The following is a 24,889-nucleotide window of genomic DNA, read 5'->3' as shown; positions in this document are numbered from 1 at the left end:
CCACCCTGTGGGAACGAGTCCTTTGGAAGTGTACATTCATTCCAAGGTGGGGGCTGTGCCCACTTTCAGGTACTAACACGTAAATCCACATCCGCTCAGAGTCATCTTAGACATCCAAACTCCAGGCTCAAACCCAGACTGGACTATTTATTATCTCCTTGAAGTTTTGGCATTAGACCTTCTAAAGATAAAGTGATAAACTACTTTCAATTAGTGACAACAGAATTTCTTGTGCTGTCTCCTTTCTCCTGCAGGATATGAAGTATGTGAATATTCTTCATGTGCCACAGTGCAAGTTGCCTGACCTCCTAAGGGCCTAGCAAATGCCTAGAGGGAAGAGGGAGGAGGGAGAATGTACATTCAGATAAAAATATGGGTTAAGCAGGAAAACATTGATTGTTCTTGCTGGGGCTTTTTGTGGCGAGGGCGTGAAAAGGACATAAAGATACTACAACCTCAGGGACAAGTGCTCATGTATAGTTCCTCAAAGTTAACTTCCTGCTCAATGTATGGAGATGACACTAATTCTGGTCATTTCACTTAAATAACTGAAGTGAGTTTCTAGAATCCAAGAGTACATAAAGTTTGAAAGACTATGACTTTTCCAGAAGGCTTCATTTAGCCCTTCTGTTACTTTTATGCAAATTTCCAAATGTCATCTGGATGTATACGCTAGGATAACCATTTGTTATTATTTTATTTTTAGATATATGACGCTTGTTTTATCAAGAGTCTCTTTCATTGATTTTTTGTTTCCACTTCCATCACCACCATCTGCGCCCCCTCCCTTAGACCTATACCACAGCACATTAATGTGCAGAAAAATTAGAATTTGTCATATTTTCTCCACCAGCAGCCAGGGCAGCTGCAGGTGAAGGCAGGACGGAGCCCACCTGTCTTTGCTACCTGAACGCACCACCCTCTGGCCTCGGGGGGCTCCAGTGTGCCATGCCCAGCCGAAACACAGAGCTGCCCAGGCCTTCTGGAAGCTTCTGGTCTGAGGGAGGTGTCTCCGAGGATCCTTTTGCCTGCCGACTTCAATGATCCTGTATTAAGCTGTCAACTTTAACAGTCTGCACAGTTTCCAAAGCTTTACTACTCTTAGAGGACACATGCCTTAAAAAAGGAGGGGAGGAACCACGCTGCCATTAAAGCAGCCTGAAGTGCCTTAACTTGTGGAACCAACACTAATCAACCCTAACTGTGCTACTGAAGGGAACTGCCTTCCCCGCTTCTGGGGGAGACTTACAGAGCGTGGAAGGGGGGCATTCTCTGTCAATGATGCACTAACCTCCCAATCTGATTTCCCTGAATCTGAGGGAAGGTGAGGGAGTGGGGAGGGGGATAGAGAGCTTGAGGGGACACTATGTTTGAGCTGGAGTGCTGCGGGCAGCCTTTCTCATTGAATGACATGGATCAACTTTTTTCTTTGTTTCATCTTTTAAGTGTATGTGCTTGCCTGTTCATGTGTTCATAAACTCAATCATAGTTTCCTGAGCAATAAAAAGCAAAGGGAAAAAGGAAAACAAACAAACAAAAAAAAGAATTTGTCATATTTTCCTTAGTGCAATAGGTGTTTTGGTAAAATATGCATCTGGAAATTGAGATTCGTGTTTTAGCACATATTATTATACATCACTTGGAAACAAAGCCTTGTGGTTAAGAGCATTTTTTATTAATGAACACTCGTTAAAAATCAGCTTTAATAATAAACATCATCTGGTAAAGCATAAGGTCAGTCCAGAAATGGATCTGAGTAATCATGAAAATATTTCAGTAATCATAAATCTTAATAATAGAATTTCCACCTCCATACCTATTATGATTCGGTGACTCTTTTACTGAAAGTCATTCATATCTCCACAAAAACACCAATTCATGGATTTCCTAAAAGACTTGAAAATTATTCTTTATAATTTTAAGTCATGACTATACTAGAACAATTTTTGTGTCTCTCAAGATTCTTCACCTGACCCCCAAGCCTTAGCCTCTTCCTGAATGGACATCCGTGGGCCTGCTGTCTCAGCCTCCTGCGGAAGAAGCTGGGGCTTTGGGAAGATCACATCTCACCTGTTGCAACAGGAACCTCAGTGGCTACAGACATGGGTCTCACCTGATGGGACTCTGTACCTCATACCTTAATGGCTGCTCTCCTCCCACCTCTTCCAGGCAGTTTAGTGGGATGTGGAATCTGGCTTACCCAACGGCTCCCTTAAATCACTGAGTTAAATTTTGAATCAAGGGACTAGAGGTCAAGAAGATAAATTCCTCTTTCTCCCCCCATTGCTCCTCCCACTGCCCTCCCCACCTGATGGACTGTTTCAAGGTGACGTGCAGGACCCAGCAACAGGCTTTGTTCTTTGTGAAGTTATGTCCAGCTCCTTAACACACCGTCTAGTATTTGCATTCCTTCCTTTCCTGCCTCACCTTTTTCTCACTCCCTTTTATAGCCCTGAAATTGCACCACCCAACATAGACTTAGCAAGTAATCTTTGCCTCAGGTTTTATGTTCTAGAGAATTTGGCAAAGACGATGAGTTAAAAAAAAATCTCGTTATATCTTCAATTTGGCCTTGAGTCTATTTTCTTCTAAATAAGAAGGAAGAATGGAGTTCCATAATTCCCCTTAAGATTAACAAGAGTTGCTCCAATGAAGTATGTATGGGTTGAGAATATGTTCTCTAAACCTCATTTAACTTTCTTGTGAGTTTAATCTCACCACAATATGATTGGATGCTAGAAGTTATTTTTCTGGATTGGTTGCTTCTGCCCAGTTTGATATGGTAGCTTTTCCTATATACATCCAACCTACAGGAAGCATACCTACCTCCTGATCTCCATCTTGTTATTGTTGTTGCTATCCTCTGTCATCTTTGAGTCCTTACCACCCATTTTATTTTCAGTGAATTCCAGATATATACCTGAGATAAAGCCAGTTCAAATAAATATTCAAAATCCCTTTGATTCAGGATATTCTGTTTTGTGTAAAATATGTATCATTTAATCAGCTACTAAAGAATATCAGCTGCCAAAAGCAATATGATATTTGGGGATTGCAAACAGACACTTTTAAACTATCCCCATTCTGAAAAAGAAAGAAGCAAGGGACTTTTACACTTTTTTATTTAATGGGCAAGATAATAAGATAATTCCTCCTCCTCCTCCCCCTCTGCCTCTTCCTTCTCTTCTCCTTCTCCTCCTCCTTCTCATCCTCCTCCTCCTCCTTCTCATCCTCCTCCTCCTCCTCTTCCTTCTTCTTCTTCTTTAAGAGACAGAGTTGGCTGGGTATGGTGGCTCATGCCTGTAATCCCAGCACTTTGGTAGGCTGAGGCAGGTGGATCAATTGAGGTCAGGTTTTCGAGACCAGCCTGGCCACTATGGTGAAACACTGTCTCTATAAAAAATATATATATATTAGCCAGGCGTGCTACTCGGGAGGTTGAGGTAGGAGAATCACTTGAAACTAGGAGGCAGAGGTTGCAGTGATCCAAGATTTTGCCACTGCCCTCCAACCTGGGTGACAGAGTAAGACCCTGTCTCAAAAAAAAAGGGTCTCACTCTGTCTCCCAGGCTAGAGTGCAGTGACCTGATAATAGCTCACTGTAACCTCAAACTCCTGGGCTCAAGTGATCCTCCCACTTCAGCCTCTTGAGTAGCTAGGAATACAGGTGCCTGCAACACCTGGCTAATTTTTTTAGTTTTATTTTTGTAGAGATGGGGTCTCACTATGTTGCCCAGGCTGGTCTTGAACTCCGGGTGTCAAGTGATCCTCCCACCTTGGCCTCCCAAAGCACTGGGATTACAGGTGTGAGCCACCACACCTAGCCCAGGCAAGACAGCATCTTCCTATGGAGGGGTTGGGATAAGGATAAAGGCTTTTGAATATTTAATAGTATCACTCTCTCTCCTCTGCTCATGCAGAAGGCAGGGAATGTGGTGCTAGATGAGTATATTAACGCTGCTATTTAATGAGTTAAAATTTATCAGAGAGTTTGTATAAATAATCTATTGCTAAAACAGAGCTTCAGACAAGCAACTCTCCTGGGGTTCAAATAAAACAAGTAGAACCCAGGACTCTTTGACCCTGACTGGGCCTAAGGAGTGAGGACAGTTCCCATTAAAATTTGAGATTAAAAGTGAGTTGAGAAGGAAAAGTCAGGCATCAATGAATTATGTTTCAAACTGTGCGTTAGGATTATTAAGTGGCTCCACTTTTTTTTTATTTGGACTAATGATTGACAAATGGTATTTGAGTTCAGAGGCTAAAATGAACTTAACATTATGGTTGCAAAATAAGGTATAAAAATAAAATAGGATCAACAATCTACTCAAAAAATGAGTAAAGGATATGAATAGACAGTTCACAGAAAAAGAAATTCAAACAGCCTTTAAACATACAAAAACATGCTCAAATTGACTCTTAAGAGAAAGGCAAATTAAAATTACCATGACATACCAATATTCATCTCTCAGAGTGGCAAAGGTTTGAGAACACATTGTGTCAGCTAAAGTATGGGGAAATACATTACTGGTGGGAATGCAAATTAGTGCGATCTCTGAAGGGCGCATTTGGGCAATAATTATCAAAATTATAAACTCATATACTCTGACCAAACAATTCCATATATAAGAATTTACCCTACAGATATATTCACAAGGTGGATGAATGTATAAAACATAATCATTGCAGTCATTGCTTGCAATAGCAAAAAGATTACGAACAACCTCAATATCTATCGATAGGATGGCTGACTAAATAAATTATGCTATGTCCATGCAATAGAATACTATGTAGACATTAAAAATTAGTCTGCTACAATTGCATACCAATAACACCAATAATAAATGCATATCCTTGTACATGCATAGACTCCCCCTGAGAAGATACACAAAATGCTAGTCAAAAGTGGTTGGTGCCAGGGAGAGGAACTGGGTGGCCAGGAGAGACTGACTTACTGTATGCCATATCCTTCCTTTTATATTTTGTTCCATTCACAAATGTCACCTGTCCAAAAATAAATCAACAATGGCTTATTTTTAAGAGAAAAAAAAGTATAATATGTGCAGACATTTTAAAAGAGGCTTTCATCTAATTTGTGAGTAAACTATGCTGTGTAGTTCCAAGTCACTTGGCAACAGCACAGACTTTTAAAAATGTATGCAAATAAGTCAACTTTAAATCAGAAATTAGAATTATCAGAAATTAGAATTATCAAATGGCTGCCCACATTACTTTATTAATAAATGAATAAATCTTCATTCATTTCCCTTTATAACTGACACTTTCTTGTCAGCATAGCCATGGTTTGTTTCTAGTTGTTTTCCTTGAGCTCTTTTGCAGTAAAGGAATCTAACAAGTAAATGAAAGAGTGCATGCAAAAGCAGGCTGTGATGTTGTGAGATTTAAACTGTCCTTAAAATAAGAACTAATTTGTGTAAGGATTTAAAGGCTATTCTTCTGTACTTTGTAGTCTCCTAATTGCTTTGTGACAAATTTTGCCAGTAAGTTTTCCAAGAAATGCATGTTAAAAGAGTGAACAAATGAATCAGAATAATTTACTGTACTAGAGAAAACATTTCCATTTGAAAGAGCTAATCATTCATTACTTACGTAAATGTACTTTAGAAAGGAGCATAAATTATCTTCTCCTTACGTATTCCTGATAGGTCTCCTTATTATATCACTCAATAACCATTTGATTTTCATATATAAAATGAAGTACTTTGGGTTTCCTCATTGTAAGTTCAAATCACCCCATTCCAGTTGGAAGGACTCCATCAGTCATTGAACATGACCATCCTTTTGAATCTTGAAAGTTGATACTGTTCTAAAAAAGCACTGAATGCTACCCTCATAACTTCTTCATTAGGTCACAGTCCTATCTGTTAGCTTCTTGAGGGCAGTGTCTCTTCATTATTTATCTTTTTATCCCTTGGAATATCTTATACCAACTCAGCAAATATAGAGAGCACAGATTTTTTTTCAAAGGTAGAAGACACAGTCATTTTGGCAAAACTTAAAGCAGTTTATGTCTGTCACACACCCTGCGGTAGATATCAATGATGCTTTTCCAAAAACAAGAAAGAATTCTGATGTGGTCCAGGGTGCTGAAATGGAGACCTAGTATGGGAAGGGGCCCAGCAGCAGATGGAAAAGGTATGACTACGTGCCTCTTGCTACAAGGGCAGACTCCAAATCCCAAAGGGCAAAACACAGTTTGAAAGCATGTAGATGACGGTATAACTCCTTCAAATATGGCCCTCCCCAGCCCCATTTCAGCAATAGGAATAATAAGAATATCATTCCTTACACTTTTGTTTGTAATGGAAAACAATGGGAAAATGGGCCTTTCTTTACAAAATCTCATATTATAGAACACTGTTTGTAACCAAATAGGCTGCAATGGCATTCTCATCCTGAAGGCAATGGGCCCTTAGATTGGAAATGCCACTTCCTGGGTGGTGAGTACTTGGAATTTCTGCAGAAGCTTCCCTCCAAAGAGTATTTCTGATGCTCTTACTCAACTTTCAACTTTTCTATAGGTTTGAAATTTTTATAATGAACTGTTAGTGAGGAAAGGCAGTGTCCCTCCCCTCACTACTCCAGAGTAATTACTGCCACTGGCATTTGGAATAACATTTCCCCCTCTTTCGTGGCTACAATTGCAAGCATCTCTCAGTATCTCCCTGTGTGAGGTGAGATAAGTATTCTGTCATCTTCTATTAATAGGGAGAAATTCTGAGTCACAAGAGGGCTAAGTGATTTTTCTAGCTGCAGAAATAGGAGGAATAAAACTAAGCAGGTTGATGAATACATTATTTTAGGAAGAGGATGATCGTGGTGGTACTGCATCCTTTTTCTGGACAATTGCAATCGCTTCCTAATTGGTTTTCCTGCCCCCAGTTTCTCTCTCCCTTCCAGTCTACTCGCCCCCTTTGTTACAGAATTATATCCTGGAATCATGTCACACCCCTGTATAAATATCTATGATGACTTCACCTAAAGAAAAATTCAAAACTTCTTACCATGACATCCAAAGCCCATTTCCATCTGGCACTACACTACCTTTCCTGTATTCTCTGCCAATCTTTGCCTTCCATACCATTCACCTGCACTGCACTGGTCACACATGTCCATCCCTCCAAACCTTAGCTCATGTCATCTTTCTGTCTTGCCCAGAGTGTGTGTGGTTCTTCTCCTATCCCACTGGATGGGGACAGTGAGAAATCTGCCCCCCTGAGGAATCTAACTCAGATGCTGCCTCCCCTGGGATGCTTCCCAGCACCCCACCTCTACCTTCCACCTCCCACCCTAAGGTAGATGAACCATTTCCTCCTCTTGTTCCCATAGCACTTCCTTTCTACTGCAATGACCACATTTATTACATTACATTCTAGCTACCTGGGCACATGTCTAACCTCCCCAGTTAGACTTATATTTTTTTGTGACAGCAGGGCCTGAATCTCACTCATTTTCATAAGCCCCAGCAGTCATTTCAGTTTTAGACACACAACGGGTGTTCAATAAACACACGATGCTGCTACCAAGATACCTTCTTCTGTTCTTTGTAATCTCCCAACGCTTTGTGACAGGTTTCACCAGTAAATAACTCATCAGAGTGCATACCAGTTCAAGAGTTGCATTTACAAGGGCAAGCAGATTAGTTATGCCTGACACAGCATTTTCCTGTTACGAAGTTCTGATGCTTGTGTCTAAAGAATACTATTTGACTCATCTTTCCAGTTACTTCAAGAACATTTCTACAATTGCTGAACAGAGTGGATGAGTGAGGAATCTGACTATCTGGGATGTCACTGGAAGCTTCTCAAAGTTTGGTCCACCTGTATAAGCCACTGCTGGCTGCTGGACTACAATATAGTTGCCTGAGCCCATCCCTAGATCTTCCGAATCAGAGTCCCTGTTGGGTAGGCCAGGATATGGACTGACAGCAAGTACCTCCAGGTGTTTCTAAACATTTCATTTCTAGACCTGCTGGTCTGGGTGGGGAGCTCTTGGGCTCACTGGAAACCTCTGCCTAGGCAAGGGACTGTTGGGGGATGATTGTTGTGAATGCTTCTAAACCAGTTGTTAGTCCAGGCCACATATCAGAATTCTCTGGGCAGCTTTTGGAAAATATCAATGCCAAGATCCACCTTACATCAATTAAATCAGAATTACTGGTTATGGAACTTGGGCACCTATATTTTTTTAAAAAGCTTTCCTTTTAAACCAGTTTGTCTATAGAGTACTTGTCAGATTCTTTTGATCAAAATCAGGGGTTAGTAGTTAGAGGCTCCAGATTTAGGTTACATTCCACACCACACTTCATCTCACTCTCACTATAAATGTAAATTTCACAGCAAATTTAACTAGATTAAAAAATATGCTTTAGCAGTAGGTACAGTTATACACACTGGGAAAAAGTCCTTCTCTCTGCCATAAGTACTCTAATTAACAGCACATTGCATGAAAGGGCCACACTGAAGTCAGCAGCGTTCTAAAGGTGAACCTGCAGGTCATGTCATCTCACGGGGGCAGGATCCTAGGCTCAGTGCTGGAAGCCGCACCATGACACAGACAGTTGAGCTGTCTGCTCTCTTGTACCTTGGTCATGCAAGGTCCATGTGTCCTGCCACACCTCCTCTACCACACATTGTAAGTGCACCAATTTCAAGAACAGAAATAATTTGTTTTTAGGCCAGGCGCAGTGGCTCACGCCTGTAATCCCAGCACTTTGGGAGGCCAAGGTAGGCGGATCACCTGAGGTCGGGAGTTCTAGAACAGCCTGACCAACATGGAGAAACCCCATCTCTACTAAAAATACAAAATTAGCCGGGCGTGGTGGCAGGTGCCTGTAATCCCAGCTACTCAGGAGGCTGAGGCAGGATAATGGCTCGAACCCGGGAGGCGGAGGTTGCGGTGAGCCGAGATTGCGCCATTGCACTCCAGCCTGGGCGACAAGAGTGAGACTCTGTCCCCCTGCCAAAAAAAAAAGAAAGAATTTGTTTTTAATATCCTTTATACTAAATTTTAAAGGTCATCAAGTGGATTCACATTAAAAAATGCCAGCTAATTATTTCTGCCTAAAGCATAAAGTACTACAGCTGGTTACACTGAATTACTTAAATTACTAGAGCATTGGGATAGCTGAGTTCATGGAGGTTCCTGGAGTATGGTGCACCTGGAAAGGGCATGGAAACTGAAGCCCCTTCCCACATGCCTTGCCCTACACATCTCTTCATCTGTATCCTTTGTAATAGCTTTTATAATAAACTGGTAAATGAGAAAACCCCCTTGGCCTTTAAATTGAAATGGAAAATAGCCATAAAGTGGAACAATATGTACCTGAAAGACTCTAGTCACTACACTGCATCATCAAACTTAATCGGTTAAAGCAAACTTATTATGTGATAACACCAGAGTCCTAGGAGAAAACAATGCATGAGATGATTACATAAAGTGCTTAATACAATGCCTCACACAAAGTTGCTTCTAAATAAATAATTACAAGCAAAATATAACAGTTGGAAAATGCAATAACATAGATGTTAAACTAAAATTTAAAAGATTTAACATTTGAATACCCATGACCACCCTAATCAAGATATAGAACATTTCCCTCACTCCAAAAAGTTCCCCCATTCCCCTTTCCAACAAATTACCTGTCTCTTCAAGACAACCACATGCAGGCAGCATGATCTCCCAGATATCTATGCCCTAATGCCTGGAACCTGTGAATATGTTACCTTACATGGCAAAGGAGACTTTAAAGACCTTGAGATGGGGAGACTATCCCGGATTACCTAGGTGGGCCCAAGGTAACCTCATGAGTCCTTAAACGTAGAAGAGGAAGACAAAGAGCAGGTCAGAGAGAGAAGTGGTAGAAGAGGCAGCAGAGATTTGAGGCATGAAAACCATGTGATCTGCTGTTGTTGGCCTTGAAGACACAGGAAAGGAGGCACATGCAAAGGAATGCAGGTGGCCTCTAGAAGTTGGGAACACAGCAAGCAAACAGGGACCAGAGTCCTACACCCATAAGGACTAAATTCAGCCAACAACCTGAATAATCAGGGAAACAGCTTTTCCCCTAGAGCCTCCAAAATGAAAAGCAGCCCTGCTGACACCTTGAGTTTAGTCCAGGGAGACCCATTTGGGACTTATGATGTACAGAACTGAAAAATAATAAATTTGTGTTAAGCCAAAAACAAAAGCAAATTACCATACAGAAAATATAACAAAAGGACAGAGAAATCCCATCATAAAGGCTTTTTCCCTGGGAAACTGGTTAGGGAGGGGCATGACCTAGCAAGGGTTTACACTTTTTTTTTTTTTTTTTTTGAGAGGGAGTCTTGCTCTGTCGCCCAGGCTGGAGTGCAGTGGCGCGATCTTGGCTCACTGCAAGCTCCACCTCCCGGGTTCATGCCATTCTCCTGCCTCAGCTTCCCGAGTAGCTGAGACTACAGGTGCCCATCACAACACCCTGCCAATTTTTTTTTTTTTTTTTTGTATTTTTTAGTAGAGACGGGGTTTCACCTTGTTAGCCAGGATGGTCTCCATCTCCTGACCTCGTGATCTGCCTGCCTTGGCCTCCCAAAAATGCTGGGATTACAGGCGTGAGCCACCATGCCCGGCCAGGTTTACACTTTTGAGGTTTGGGTAAGGAATCTAAAACTTCTGGTAGGTCCAGCAAAACCTGATGGATTTATACCAAAGGATATATACTTATTGGATGTTTAATAAAAATAATCTTGGAATCATATATGTGCAAAAATTAGTATGGAAACTGTGCTAAGCAGGTGTCTGTTTACTCAAACCTGGGTATGTTTCTACAATGTGGCTTCTAGCACAGCCTTTCTCATCTGTCCATGAATGGAAGTTTCCTTCCAGTCACAGAAGAGTGGCTCTCATGCTCAGCTCTGACCCTCCCCTCTTCCCCCTCCTTGTATTCTGAAAAGCTCCTGCTGGGCATGAAGTTGGAAGGAGAAAGGAAATTCCCAGAGAATGGGACTTCTTATATGCAGGACTCATAACATAAATGTGTGTTTCCATTAGCTGCCTTGAACCCAGATTACTGAGAGACGACGGCTATGTGGCTCAGGCTAGTAGATTTCCAATTCTCCTCTTGCACAATATGCAGTCCATAGGATCAGCTATGAGCCAGCATTGATGGAGCAGGGAAAGTGCCTGCTACTTCAGCAGGTGAGTCCTAGAGTGATGGGGAACCCCTGGTACGCAGTGTGTTTTCACTGTCCCCAAACTATCCAGGTATCTCAGCCCATTAAGAAACCTCAATTTCTGGGTTGCTTATATCAGCAACTAAGAGGGGCCATAAAGCAGTTGATTCTGTTCTTTGAAACTTTTTTCAAAAATGTGTATGGATTGTTTTTCTCTTCCTGAGAACTAAATTAACACTATAGTGTTTTTTTTGTTATATGATCCCTTTTCAGCAAAGTCAATAAACATTTATTAAGAGTTGTGGTTGGGTGCGGTAGCTTACATCTGTAATCCCAGCACTTTGGAAGGCTGGTGGATCACTTGAGGCCAGGAGTTCAAGACCATCCTGGGCAACGTGGCAAAACCCTGTCTCTACTAAAAATACAAAAATTAGCTGGGCATAGTAGTGCACGTCTGTAATTGCAGCTACTTGAGAGGTTGAGGCACAAGAATTGCTTGAACCTGGTAGGCGGAAGTTGTAGTGAGCCGAGATCGTGCCACTGCACTCCACCCTGGTGACAGAGTGAGACTGTCTCAAAGAAAAAAAAAAAAAGAATTGTGTGTATGTGTGTGTGTGTGTGTGTGTGTGTGTTTGTGTGTAACAATAAAAACAGGTAGCAGTCAATGAGTTATTGTTCTAGGACTGTTTCTACCCACTTTACAAATATAAATCATTGATTGCAATAGCTCTGTGATAGAGTATTCCCATTTTACAGATAAGGAAACTGAGACATGGGGAGATGAAATGGTTTCCCTGAGTCATAGGGCCAGAAAGTAGGTAAGCCAGGATTAGAATCCAGGTTGGGCTGATTCCACAAGTCCTAGTCTTGATTAGCAAGATAAAGTGTAACAAATTATGTAGAAGCTATCATGGTATACCAGGTTGAATTCATTCAGGGCCACTCATCAGGTTGGCAGCAGTGTGTACTAAGGAGCTTTGAAGGGACTGAGATGCAAGTTTGGATTCCAGCATAAATTACCTGACATTTGAGCTCAGGCTTCCCCACCTTAAAGTTGTGATAATGGTATACCTGTTTTGCAAGGTTATCACAATGGTTAGATTTAACCCGTACAATGGTTGGTGTAGAATAAGTTGTAGCCACTATGTTGTTATTTCATGATATGTCCAGATATAACTTTTATAATTAACCCACCAACAGCCTTAAGCAGTGTTGTTTAGACTGGAGTTTGGGGCTCCCTAGGGTTCTATTAATATATTCTTGGGGGATCTGCAAGTTCTTAAGTTTGAAAAACTGAGCTAAAGCATTCCTGTATTATGGGCACACACAGTTACTTCCACTGATTTCTGAAGCAAAAATAGGGTGGCAGGAAATAGTACCCACTTAGAAAAATAATGAGTTCTCTTACACAACAGCTATATGTACTACTCACACCTGCGTAAATAAAGCAACACAAGATGGAGAGAAAAGTCACCAGAGGAAACAGCCCACACAGGGAGGCTCACAGCAAATATTCCACATGAAGATGCAACATGGATAATGCCCGACACCACACATGTGGTGCTTCATGACACGACATGAGAAGGTTTTGGAGAGCTGAATACATATAGTCTCTCACTTCCCTGGCTGGCAATGTAAGCTATACTTTCCCACTAAGGATCATCGCTGGGGCTTTCAAAATAGTACAATGGGAAACAAGGTACCGTCATCTCCTTTCCAAAAGAAGGTAAATGCGCTTACTCAGAAATGTACTGCAGAAATGCCAACGTCATGAGTTTCTTATATATACATTTATATATGCTTTTTACATTTCCTGCTTTGTAAAAATAAACGATAAGGAAGAAGAATCAATGAATATTTTCCCAGTGGAAGGCATGGAATTAAAACACCTGAAATAAAAAATTAACATTGCTATCTTTTAATGAATTTCTTTGCTAGAGACCGTCTAGCTTTTAAAAAAATTCTAGATAAAGTCTCTACAGGAGCCTGAATGTAAATTAATTTGTCTTTCATCAGATGACGGGAAACAGAAATGCAAGAAAGCTGACGAAGACCGTAATTTTTAAAAGCTTAGCCAAATTGGCTAAGGTCTGAATTTCACAATAGTTCATATTTTTCTTCAGGTGGTATCATCCTGGCAATGCGTGAATGTGCCATCTCGTTCATAGGGAAGCTCCAGTCTCCCCCTAGATATGCTTGTGGGTGTGATTCTGGTGTTGCTGTCCAGCTACCTCTGCCTTGAGGTCTAACCTAGCCTGCCTTTCCCCTTCCCCCGCATTGTTTGGAGAAATCATTAACCCGTGCTCAATAAGCCCTTGCAGCTCCTCATCATGGGGCAAGCTGCACGGAGCTTCCACGTGAGAAGCAGTTTGATTGCAAACCTGGATCTGCAATTCCCAGGGGCTGCCCTCATGGAATTTTAATTGGGGACTATTTGAAATTCCCTTTGGCTTTCTCACAGCCTATCACTGCCTATAAGTCATGTTACCTATTGTCAGTTCCTTAGGCCTCTTGTGTTCCTCGGTTGCTACTGTTGTGGTACAACTTCTTGGTATCTTTTAAAAGCACTCATCAGAAGACCTTAGGGACAGTTTTGTGCATCCCATATACATTTTACATTAAGCCATACTATTTCAGGTGTATCCTTCAAATACAGTTAAATTCAGTTTTGAAGTTTTAGCTGCACTGAAAGCCACTGTCACTTTGAGGGCCTACCTGGGACCCCTAAATGCATTTACATTTTAAGTCAGAACTTCCAAAACTCTCCTTATTTGCTGAAAATCTGTTTAACTGTTTTCACATGATGTGTTAATAAATGTCATTGTATTCACAGAGATTATTCCAAGAAGATTAAAGGTCATGCTAGCCCATTTGCATCTTATAAATCTCAAGTGCCCTCAAACTCAGGAAAATTCCTGCAAAATTGGAATGTTTCTCAAATGGCCTAGAGAAAATTTTATAACCAAAATACACTGCTTTAAAAAAAATTTTTTTTTAACTAACAATTTTTAAGGAACTTTCCAGGGCGAAACACCAGGAGGAATTCAAGCACAAGCACAGGTGCTTGGTGCACACATACATACACACACACACACACACACACACACAGAGGAAGAAACAAGAATCTATGGGCCGGGCGCGGTGGCTCACGCCTGTAATCCCAGTACTTTGGGAGGCCGAGGCGGGCGGATCACGAGGTCAGGAGATCGAGACCATCCTAGCTAACACGGTGAAACCCCGTCTCTACTAAAAATAGAAAAAATTAGCCGGGCGTGGTGGCGGGCGCCTGTAGTCCCAGCTACTCGGGAGGCTGAGGCAGGAGAATGGCGTGAACCCAGGAGGCGGAGCTTGCAGTGAGCTGAGATCGGGCCACTGCACTCCAGCCTGGGCGAAAGAGCAAGACTCCGTCTCAAAAAAAAAAAAAAAAAAAAAAGAATCTATAAAAGTGCTTCTCTGCACTCATGAGAATGGATCACAGATGATCTGCTATCTCCAATCTTTAAATACAGCCGTCTTCATATGAATGATATCCTCTGAAGGGCACTGAGGCCTCTGGAATTAAGGAAGCCTGTAATTCTTCCAACTACTAGAGCCCTTATCTCCTAAGAGAGCTTTTCCTCAGTGCCTCACAGGAATGGCAATATCACCACCAACAGCATTCCTTATGCAGGAATGAAATGGTGATATTTTAAAAATCATCTTCTGAATACCGACTTTGTGCCCTACACTTCTCGTATGTCATCTCAGTTGTGTCTAATCCTCACAGTCCTTTGAGGGAGGAATATATATTCCCAATGTTACACACTTCCGAATTCCTTTTCTTGCTTTTTCTCTATAGCGCTTTCACTTTCTAATATATAATTATTTGTTTTGTTAATTGGACTGTCCTCATTAGAATGTAAACTTCAGTGAGGCAGGTTATTGTTGTCTGTTTATTCTCTACTGCTTTCCTGGAATCTAGAATAAATGCATCAATGAATGAATGAAGTGAGGCCCAGACTACTACTGAGTGACAGAGGTTTGAACCTAGGCTTATGTGCTGTGCTGACGCACTAGATAACCAACGACACTTGTGAAGATTAGGATCTAGGGCATATTCTAAGAGAGAGAGAATATGCAACATTTAGTGAATGGTTGACTGATGAAGGGTTGCGTGCAAAGAAAACCACTGGTGTGTAAAAGGAGCAGGGAAAGCAGCGTCGCTTTTGATCTTTGACATGGAGGATGCAACAGAAAACGTGAGGCTGGCGAAAGCCTGGAGGTCAAAATTCAAAATGCTGACCTTGAAATTCTTCACATGTGGGCAGGGAATACCACGTGGAGGTGAATATAGTGACCATAACACTATATGTAATCCGTGCATGTGGGCATCCTTAAGAGTCTGTAAAGGGTTTGGCCTCAGGTCTTGACACTCTGTTGCTACTGTGTGCCCTTGGGCAAATTCTTTAATCTTTGTAAATGGGATAATTTACATGTTTTTTTCTGAAGACTGTCCGAAATTATGCAAGTAAACACAGAAACAAGACGGTACCCATCATGCAGTTAAGTGCCCAATACGCATTGTTGTATCAGTTTGCTGTGGCTGGAGAACAGCGTGTTCCAAAGGTGACCAGTAGGGAGAAATCAGAAATGTAGCTAGGTCCATTCTGATAACTGTGTTAAAGGATTTTTGATCCTGGTCTACGATAACACCCCCTTTACTTGACAGCTGAATTGGAACGGATTAAATCGGTTAGGGTAGTATCTCAGAGGGCTTTGCTGCAGATGAGCGAGTCCAGGCGGGCTGTCAAGCAAGCCTCAAGGGGCGTCTGTGGGATGCCCAAACCGTGTCCCCAAGCCGAGGCCTTTTTACAGGTCCTCAATTCAGAATGAAAAATTAATTCCAACAGCTAATAGCACCCCACCACCACTTTAGGACGTTTCACCGTACCCATTTTGTCGTCACAGGGACCCTATGAAGCAGATAGTTTTATCTTCGTTATGCCGACGTGGAAGACTGCAACTTAGAACGGCTAAATGATTTAACTAAGGGCGCTTACCTAAGAAGAAGCGGGGGACATAATGCAAACGAGGGCCGTCCCACTCCAGAAGCCCTTTTCGCAGCATTTCTAGGACTGAGCAGTCAGAACGCCACTTTAATCAATGCGCCAGGAAACATTGGCATTCCCTTGGCGATAAAGTTCAGAAGCATGGGTAAAACTACAGTTTCGATGTATCCTCCCGAATCTATAGTCATACTCAAGTAGCTGCGTATTAAAACAGGCAAAGTAGAAACCCAACTTCCCTCCCTTTCTCTTCTGTTGGAGGTCCTGTGCTGAACCTCCAACAGGTTTGCTCTTCTCAGTTCCGCTGAAGGGCATCCTGCCTCTTCCCTCCCTGTCCCCAGGTCCCAATGACTGAAACGTCTCGGGGTGGGAACTTCTGTGACAGATCGTGGAGGACAGGGGGAGTCAACTCCAGCGCAGGCCTCCCCCGGCTGAAACTAGAAGATACCCAGTGAAATATACGAGTTTTGTTCCAAGGGCTGCCCAAAAATGGTGCGGAGAGGAGCTCGGCAATCCCCACCTTTGTCGAACACGCTCCTCCAGGGGCGGCCTGCCTGCAGCAGAGCTCCAAAATTGGCAACCTAGGCCTCGCAGCCGCCTTTTTTTAGCCTACATTTCCCAAACCAGGGAAGAGGCGGGTGACTAAAAATGCAAGTTGCAGCGGGGGTGTTAGCAGGCATGCCCGTGGGTGCGGGGCGTCGGGCGAAGGGAGACCCCGCGACCTTAGGCGCCCTCGCGGTGTTCACGGTAGGCGCAAAGCGCAGCAAGGGACGCTCCCCAAAGCCGCACCCCGCCGGACGGCTGCCCCCGCTTCCGCCTCTCAGGCAGCGGTGGGACAAAGCGCGGCCTCTTTTCCGCCGAGGTTTAGGGAGGGGAGGCCGGATTAGGGCCCGCGCCTTCCGGCTGCAGCCCTCCCGCGCCGCGCCGGCCGCACACAGGTGGTTTTCCGCTCGGGAGCGGCAGGCTTCGGCACTTTTATATAACAATAGAGCTCTGCGCGCCGGGAACGCGCCTCCCCGCCGTCGCGGCCCCCACCCGGCCACGCCTCCATCCGGCTTCCAATCCGTCCGCCCCGCGGCGCCTGGACCGAGCCCTGCTCGCTGGCCTGGCCCGCACCTCCCCAGAGTTACCTGCTGGCTTTGCAGCGCGGTAGAGACGTTCCCCTCGACTCCTTGGGAGCGAGGAGCCAGGGGGGTCCCGGCAGGCTGCCTCCACCCTCCCCAGATCTCTATGGAACCGGGAGTCCCTCGCTGAGCCCCGCACCCGTCCACTGCGTCGCGCACAGCCCCGTGCCCAAGCGGGGAGACGGGGACGGCGGGGCGGTGGCAGGGAGCGCAGCGCGCAGGCGCGGCTGGTGCTCCCCGGAGTCCCCGGCGCTGGACAAAGGGAGGAGGCGGCCGCAGGAGAGGGCTGGGGAGGCCCCCTCTGACATGCCTCCCTGCCAACTGTAACCAATCGTCGAGCCCCCCTGCCGAGCCCCCGCAGCCTGCAGGTCTTGCGGGAGGACTTCCTCACGCCTCGCCCATGGCGGGGACTGCTGGCCCGGCCCGGCGCGTCCCAGCACACCTCGCTCAGGCAGCCCCGCCAGACCGGCTCCCCCGTCAGAAGCCGAGCTCCTTGCCCAGAAATCATTAACCAGCGCGACCTCCCAGCAGGCGATGGTGGTGGGGGGGCGGGGGGAGAGATACAGATTCCCCCGAACAATGGCTTGTAACTCCCCACGCCGCTGGAGCGGAATACAGTAAAAGCACTGGACTGACCTAAGAGTTTGCTTCTGCACTCTACATTGTTTTAAAGAAAATAAAATGTTATTTTAAGAAAAAAGGTTTTCTTCTGATTTTCTGCACAACCAGACGTTTGTTTGTTTGCTTTAAAATGTTTCAACAAAATCCTGGTTTGTTTCGAAATACGTTGGATTAGCATTTAACACCTCATCGGTCACTAAAGCCCAGTCAGTTCACCAGCCCCAACACAGCCTCGGCTAAAAGAACATCAGAGCAAACAGAGCTGGGCCTTTAAAAGTGGCAAACAAATGCCACACACCGCCTAAAGAAGGGGGGCTGGGGGAGGGGAGGGTTAAGGCGACCTTGGGTCCAAATGAGTTTGAAGGGAATACAAAGAACGAAAAGTCAGCACAAGTTTTCCTAAAGCTAGCTCGCGAACGCAAGCGTCGCGAACAAGGGCTTTTGTGCATGCTAATTGCGCCATTGGTGCGCAAAAGTTCCGACGCGAAGTGTGAACTCTCAACAGAAGGAAACATGAGACAACTGAAGTGCCCTGGTTTATGTGCCCTGCTCCTCCTCCGCTGCCGCCTCCCCTTCTTTCTCCTTCCTCCCGCCGAGCCCGCTGTTGCAGCTTGTTTGCACTGGGGCTTATCCGGAGCGGAAATTCCTTTCCGTTTTTGTGAATGACAAACTCATTAACAATTCATCAACACAACCTGTTCCAGCCGGCCCGTCCCCACGGCAACAGCCCCTTCCGCAGCACGCTCATTGGCTGGTCCGGAGAATGTATCCATTGAGACGCTCGCTGTTTGTATCCATTGAGGAGCTGCCTCGCGCAGGGGGTGTGCGAGGCTGAGTCCAAGAGATAGTGAGCAAATCGAGTCTTAAATAATCCGGGGAGAAAGACGCCCGGGTAGATTTGAGGTGCAGCCTTGGAGGGAGGGATTAGAAGCCGCTAGACTTTTTTTTCTCCCCTCTCAGTAGCACGGAGTCCGAATTAATTGGATTTCATTCACTGGGGAGGAACAAAAACTATCTGGGCAGCTTCATTGAGAGAGATTCATTGACACTAAGAGCCAGCGGCTGCAGCTGGGTGCAGAGAGAACCTCCGGCTTTACTTCTGTCTCGTCTGCCCCAACCGCTAGCCTCGGCTTGGGTAAGGCAAGGCGGAATTAAACCCCGCTCCGAGAGCGGCAGCTTCGCGCGCGGTGCGCTCGGCCTATGCCTGCCCCGAGGGGCGTCTGGTAGGCACCCCGCCCTCTCCCGCAGCTCGACCCCCATGATAGATACGCTCAGACCCGTGCCCTTCGCGTCGGAAATGGCGATCAGCAAGACGGTGGCGTGGCTCAACGAGCAGCTGGAGCTGGGCAACGAGCGGCTGCTGCTGATGGACTGCCGGCCGCAGGAGCTATACGAGTCGTCGCACATCGAGTCGGCCATCAACGTGGCCATCCCGGGCATCATGCTGCGGCGCCTGCAGAAGGGTAACCTGCCGGTGCGCGCGCTCTTCACGCGCGGCGAGGACCGGGACCGCTTCACCCGGCGCTGTGGCACCGACACAGTGGTGCTCTACGATGAGAGCAGCAGCGACTGGAACGAGAATACGGGCGGCGAGTCGGTGCTCGGGCTGCTGCTCAAGAAGCTCAAGGACGAGGGCTGCCGGGCGTTCTACCTGGAAGGTACGCGCCCAGGGAACTCCGCGCGCGGGGCAGGGCTAGGGGCGCAGGGCTGCGGGCGGGGCGCATGGACTGAAAATGCCTCTGCTCCGCTCAGCTGGAGCTTCGGAGCCGCGCTGCTCGCCTAGGGACCGGCAGCCGGCGAGGTAGGGGCCGCGAACCGCGCGTTCCGCACCAGAGAACCGGGCCGGCTCAGAATCCACCCGCTTCCGGCTGCGGGTACCGGCGGTTTCTTTCTAACGGGTTCTGCGCCTTCTTAGCCAGAACATCTTCCACCATCACCCTGTTTTCTATCGTTCGATTTTGAATTAAGGTTTGCAGGACGGGAGAGATTGTTGGGGATGCAAATTGGCACATCTTAGCTCTCAAAATATTCCAAAAAGTTGCCATTTTGTCTATTTCCGGATTTAAGCGAATAAGGGTTCCCTGGCGAGGCGGGCCCGTTCGTTCCATTCCCGATGGTGCACATTTAAAGTGTGTTTCTCTTATATATGGTTCTGTATGTAGGGGGTTCGTAGGATGCTTGTGGTGTTTCTTGCGCCGGGCTGCGGTTCTTACAAGCTGTGAAAACTACTACGGCTTCTCAGGTTACACGATTGCTTTTCTCGTTCTGGCAGGTGGCTTCAGTAAGTTCCAAGCCGAGTTCGCCCTGCATTGCGAGACCAATCTAGACGGCTCGTGTAGCAGCAGCTCGCCGCCGTTGCCAGTGCTGGGGCTCGGGGGCCTGCGGATCAGCTCTGACTCTTCTTCGGACATCGAGTCTGACCTTGACCGAGACCCCAATAGTGCAACAGACTCGGATGGCAGTCCGCTGTCCAACAGCCAGCCTTCCTTCCCAGTGGAGATCTTGCCCTTCCTCTACTTGGGCTGTGCCAAAGACTCCACCAACTTGGACGTGTTGGAGGAATTCGGCATCAAGTACATCTTGAACGTCACCCCCAATTTGCCGAATCTCTTTGAGAACGCAGGAGAGTTTAAATACAAGCAAATCCCCATCTCGGATCACTGGAGCCAAAACCTGTCCCAGTTTTTCCCTGAGGCCATTTCTTTCATAGGTGAGACTAATTAATAGTCGTCGCTCTGACACTTAAATGCAAAATTCCTAGCCATTCATAGAGTTTAAGCTGTTAATCGTTCTTGCTGCTTGCTAATTTGTCTGACTGCAGGTCTCTAATGTTCCTAGAGCGTCCTTAATTCTGGTTTATCTTCTTGCTAAAGGAAGAAAACCTGCCTTTTGACATGGCTGCAGATCACAGGTGTATTTGAAACGCTGTTTCTTGAATCTTTGAATTCAGTCATTGACAGTCGTTCATAATCGGACAACAGATTTTTCCCCCAGTCTTTGGACTCAGGGGAAGGGTCAGATAGAAGTACTCACTATAGACAGGAATTCCAGCATTGCTTTATAATTTAAAAACATCTAGGAGTTATTTTAGGACATCAAGTTAGTTGTTGGAAAGCAGTATGAATGCTGAATGTTATCCAGTTGAATGATACTGTGATACTGGTAACAGTGAGACAGTGGGTAACCTGAGCCCAGCAGGAAGAACTGTGGGCTGGAAGCCTGGGAGAAGTGAATCTCCAGGCATTGTAATGCATTTTCTATTACAAAGGAACTCATTTTCAGGCCATGTCGACATCCTGTTCCTCCTAATGGGCCGTCCCCTGTGACTTCCCTCTCTCTTTTAAAATGCCTGAATACCTCCATTGTTAGCTGCACAACATTTGGAGAATAATTTAATAGACCCTTGCAGTCTGGTTGTCTGTATAAAAGGCATTCACGAACATATTGCAGGGTTTCTGGTATTCACATGCTGAGGCAAAGAATGCACCCATTAAGGAGTTTTTTGTTGGCAGAAACTTAATACAAAAGCTCTCTTTTCAGAAAATATCTGAAATATGTAATTGTGTCCAGTGTACATGTTTCATTTCAGTGATACATTTTCTGCTGCTTGTAGGGCTCAACTGCCACACACAACTATTATTATTATTATGTTTTTAAGTTCAGTTTTTAGACTGATCATTCACAAAGGGTGGTTTTCAGTCTGCTGAGATCTTGCTTTTCTTTTTGTGTTCACAGATGAAGCCCGGGGCAAGAACTGTGGTGTCTTGGTACATTGCTTGGCTGGCATTAGCCGCTCAGTCACTGTGACTGTGGCTTACCTTATGCAGAAGCTCAATCTGTCGATGAACGATGCCTATGACATTGTCAAAATGAAAAAATCCAACATATCCCCTAACTTCAACTTCATGGGTCAGCTGCTGGACTTCGAGAGGACGCTGGGACTCAGCAGCCCATGTGACAACAGGGTTCCAGCACAGCAGCTGTATTTTACCACCCCTTCCAACCAGAATGTATACCAGGTGGACTCTCTGCAATCTACGTGAAAGACCCCACGCCCCTCCTTGCTGGAATGTGTCTGGCCCTTCAGCAGTTTCTCTTGGCAGCATCAGCTGGGCTGCTTTCTTTGTGTGTGGCCCCAGGTGTCAAAATGACACCAGCTGTCTGTACTAGACAAGGTTACCAAGTGCGGAATTGGTTAATACTAACAGAGAGATTTGCTCCATTCTCTTTGGAATAACAGGACATGCTGTATAGATACAGGCAGTAGGTTTGCTCTGTACCCATGTGTACAGCCTACCCATGCAGGGACTGGGATTCGAGGACTTCCAGGCGCATAGGGTAGGACCAAATGATAGGGTAGGAGCATGTGTTCTTTAGGGCCTTGTAAGGCTGTTTCCTTTTGCATCTGGAACTGACTATATAATTGTCTTCAATGAAGACTAATTCAATTTTGCATATAGAGGAGCCAAAGAGAGATTTCAGCTCTGTATTTGTGGTATCAGTTTGGAAAAAAAAATCTGATACTCCATTTGATTATTGTAAATATTTGATCTTGAATCACTTGACAGTGTTTGTTTGAATTGTGTTTGTTTTTTCCTTTGATGGGCTTAAAAGAAATTATCCAAAGGGAGAAAGAGCAGTATGCCAGTTCTTAAAACAGAACAAAACAAAAAAAGAAAATTGTGCTCTTTTCTAATCCAAAGGGTATATTTGCAGCATGCTTGACTTTACCAATTCTGATGACATCTTTACGGACACTATTATCACTAAGACCTTGTTATGGCGAAGTCTTTAGTCTTTTTCATGTATTTTCCTCATTATTTTTTTCTCTTTATGTAGTTTGACTATGCCTTACCTTTGTAAATATTTTTGCTTGTATTGTCGCAAAGGGGATAATCTGGGAAAGACACCAAATCATGGGCTCACTTTAAAAAAAGAAAAAAAGAATAAAAAAACCTTCAGCTGTGCTAAACAGTCTATTACCTCTGTATAAAATTCTTCAGGGAGTGTCACCTCAAATGCAATACTTTGGGTTGGTTTCTTTCCTTTAAAAAAATTTGTATAAAACTGGAAGTGTGTGTGTGAGCATGGGTACCCATTTGATAAGAGAAATGCATTTGATTGTGAAGAAGGGAGAGTTAAATTCTCCATTATGTTCGTGGTGTAAAGTTTTGAGCTGGAATTTATTATAAGAATGTAAAACCTTAAATTATTAATAAATAACTATTTTGGCTATTGAATGTGTGTTTTTAAAAAAATCTCAGTTATACCTATGTGTGAAGTGACACATTTTAGAACTTTTTCATTCAGGGATTGATTTTGACTTGTAGGCATAGCAGGGCCAAGGTTCTTTTCAGCTTTTCCTAGAATATTTTTCAGCAGCAGTTTATGAAATTCATCATTTGCCACGAATAAAGATGACATCCTAGAATGGACTGACTGTACCGTGTATATGAACAAATAACCTCTTATGAGTATAGTTCCGGCTTAAGATTTTAAAGCCCCTGAAGAAAAATGAATCTATAGAGCATACATTGCTGAGGAATACAATTTGGATATTAACCACAGAGAGGTGTAGCAGAATACCAAGATGACAGCCACATGTTAACCTCCTCCCTATCCTTCACTGTCAGGATCTTCTGCTCTATAATGCTGAGATAATGCCAAGGAGGAAGTAGGGATAATTCTTTTTCCAGTCTGTTGTCATTGGCAATTCTACCTGCAGATATCCTAGTGTGAGAATGATGAATCCAGAATGATGTCTCCACTTTTTCCCCTAGCATGCGCATGGCAAGGCATATCTAAGCTTCCTCACTGTGTCAGGATATGGCTTTAGAATTTTACATTGGCACTTAGGAGGCAACTTTGTCATCCCTGTTCTAATGTGCTTTTTTGTTTAACTGGTTTGGGATGTGGGTCAGAAACCCCTATTGAAACTTGTGGGGATTATTTTAGTTTCTTTTCAAGCTAAAGACTTTATATCTTGCCATTTTTCTTGGGACCTACCCTCTCCTTACCTCAAATGTAAAAATATACAAACCAAAATAAAAGGCGGGTGTATGGAATCAAAAGAACTAGAACATACTTACATTTGGGGCTCTTTTTGCCTGAGCTCAGTCCCTTCATGTGAAGTGGGGAGAAGAATGAGCTTTTCACCCACATGGCACGTGTTAACTGCTTGGTCGTCTACACTAACTTAGGAGGCAAGTGGCCTTCGTTCGATGGCAATCATATAAAACTCCATGGTGATTTTTAAGCAACTAAGTATAAAAAGCAAACAGAAATAGTGCAAAAATATATATACCAAGTCAGTCTGTCCTATTTGGGTGTCCCAAGTCAGCAAGAGCACAGAAAGGAGAAGTGGATTGCAGTTCAACTTGGCTCGTGTTAATCCAGTTCTGAACGGTTTCCGCTCCTGGCATTCCCTAAACTGCCTGTTCAAAGTAGGGATTTGCAAGCAGCGTTAGCAATTTCCTGTCCAGCTGCAGCTCAAGTAGCTGGGTGCTTTTCCCCCCTTTCTTTTCTCTGATTTCTTTTCTCTTTCTTTTTCTTTCTTTCGTTTTTTAAAAAAATATGGGCTGTGGATAATTTTAGTGCATTTCCTCTTTGTGGATTATTATCTCTTTCCTCCTAGAACCTGCATACATTGAGTTCCTACTGCTTGGCTCAAGCCGACAGCTGGCCTCCCCAGCACTTCCTCTCGTTTTACTGTGGGTTTGTTGTTTGTCAGTCCACTTCTGAAATTAATAATGTTTTCTGGCTAAGTGCCACAAGCCATTACCACAAAGGGGAAGTAACACATATGAATAGCAGGAAGCCATGCAGGGTCACAGTGTGAGCTGAACCTGTGGAGGGAGCATAATTGAGCCTGGCCCATTCAGCAAGTGTCTGACGGCAATTTGGGGAGAGGGAGCTCGCTGCATCT

At 44.4% G+C, this 24,889-nt stretch overlaps 2 protein-coding genes across 2 annotated transcripts; one reads left to right on the top strand and one right to left on the bottom strand.

Annotated features, from left to right (window-relative positions):
* Nucleotides 1-3,105: 3,105 nt before the first annotated feature.
* Nucleotides 3,106-19,224, bottom strand: LOC112205011 (uncharacterized). The gene is made up of 4 exons (XM_063786188.1): nucleotides 19,062-19,224; nucleotides 18,263-18,610; nucleotides 17,350-18,000; nucleotides 3,106-3,393 (listed from the first exon to the last, which is right to left on the bottom strand). The coding sequence occupies exons 1-4, from the start codon at nucleotides 19,222-19,224 to the stop codon at nucleotides 3,227-3,229; spliced, it is 1,329 nt and encodes a 442-aa protein (XP_063642258.1). The 3' UTR covers nucleotides 3,106-3,226.
* DUSP6 (dual specificity phosphatase 6) lies at nucleotides 18,495-23,199 on the top strand. The gene is made up of 3 exons (XM_001165821.8): nucleotides 18,495-19,622; nucleotides 20,237-20,674; nucleotides 21,700-23,199. The coding sequence occupies exons 1-3, from the start codon at nucleotides 19,223-19,225 to the stop codon at nucleotides 22,005-22,007; spliced, it is 1,146 nt and encodes a 381-aa protein (XP_001165821.1). The 5' UTR covers nucleotides 18,495-19,222; the 3' UTR covers nucleotides 22,008-23,199.
* The last annotated feature ends 1,690 nt before the right edge of the window (nucleotides 23,200-24,889 follow it).

The sequence above is a fragment of the Pan troglodytes genome, chromosome 10 (genome assembly GCF_028858775.2).
Source record: "Pan troglodytes isolate AG18354 chromosome 10, NHGRI_mPanTro3-v2.0_pri, whole genome shotgun sequence".
Lineage (NCBI taxonomy): Eukaryota > Metazoa > Chordata > Mammalia > Primates > Hominidae > Pan > Pan troglodytes.
This window is presented reverse-complemented; position numbering and strand designations above follow the sequence as displayed.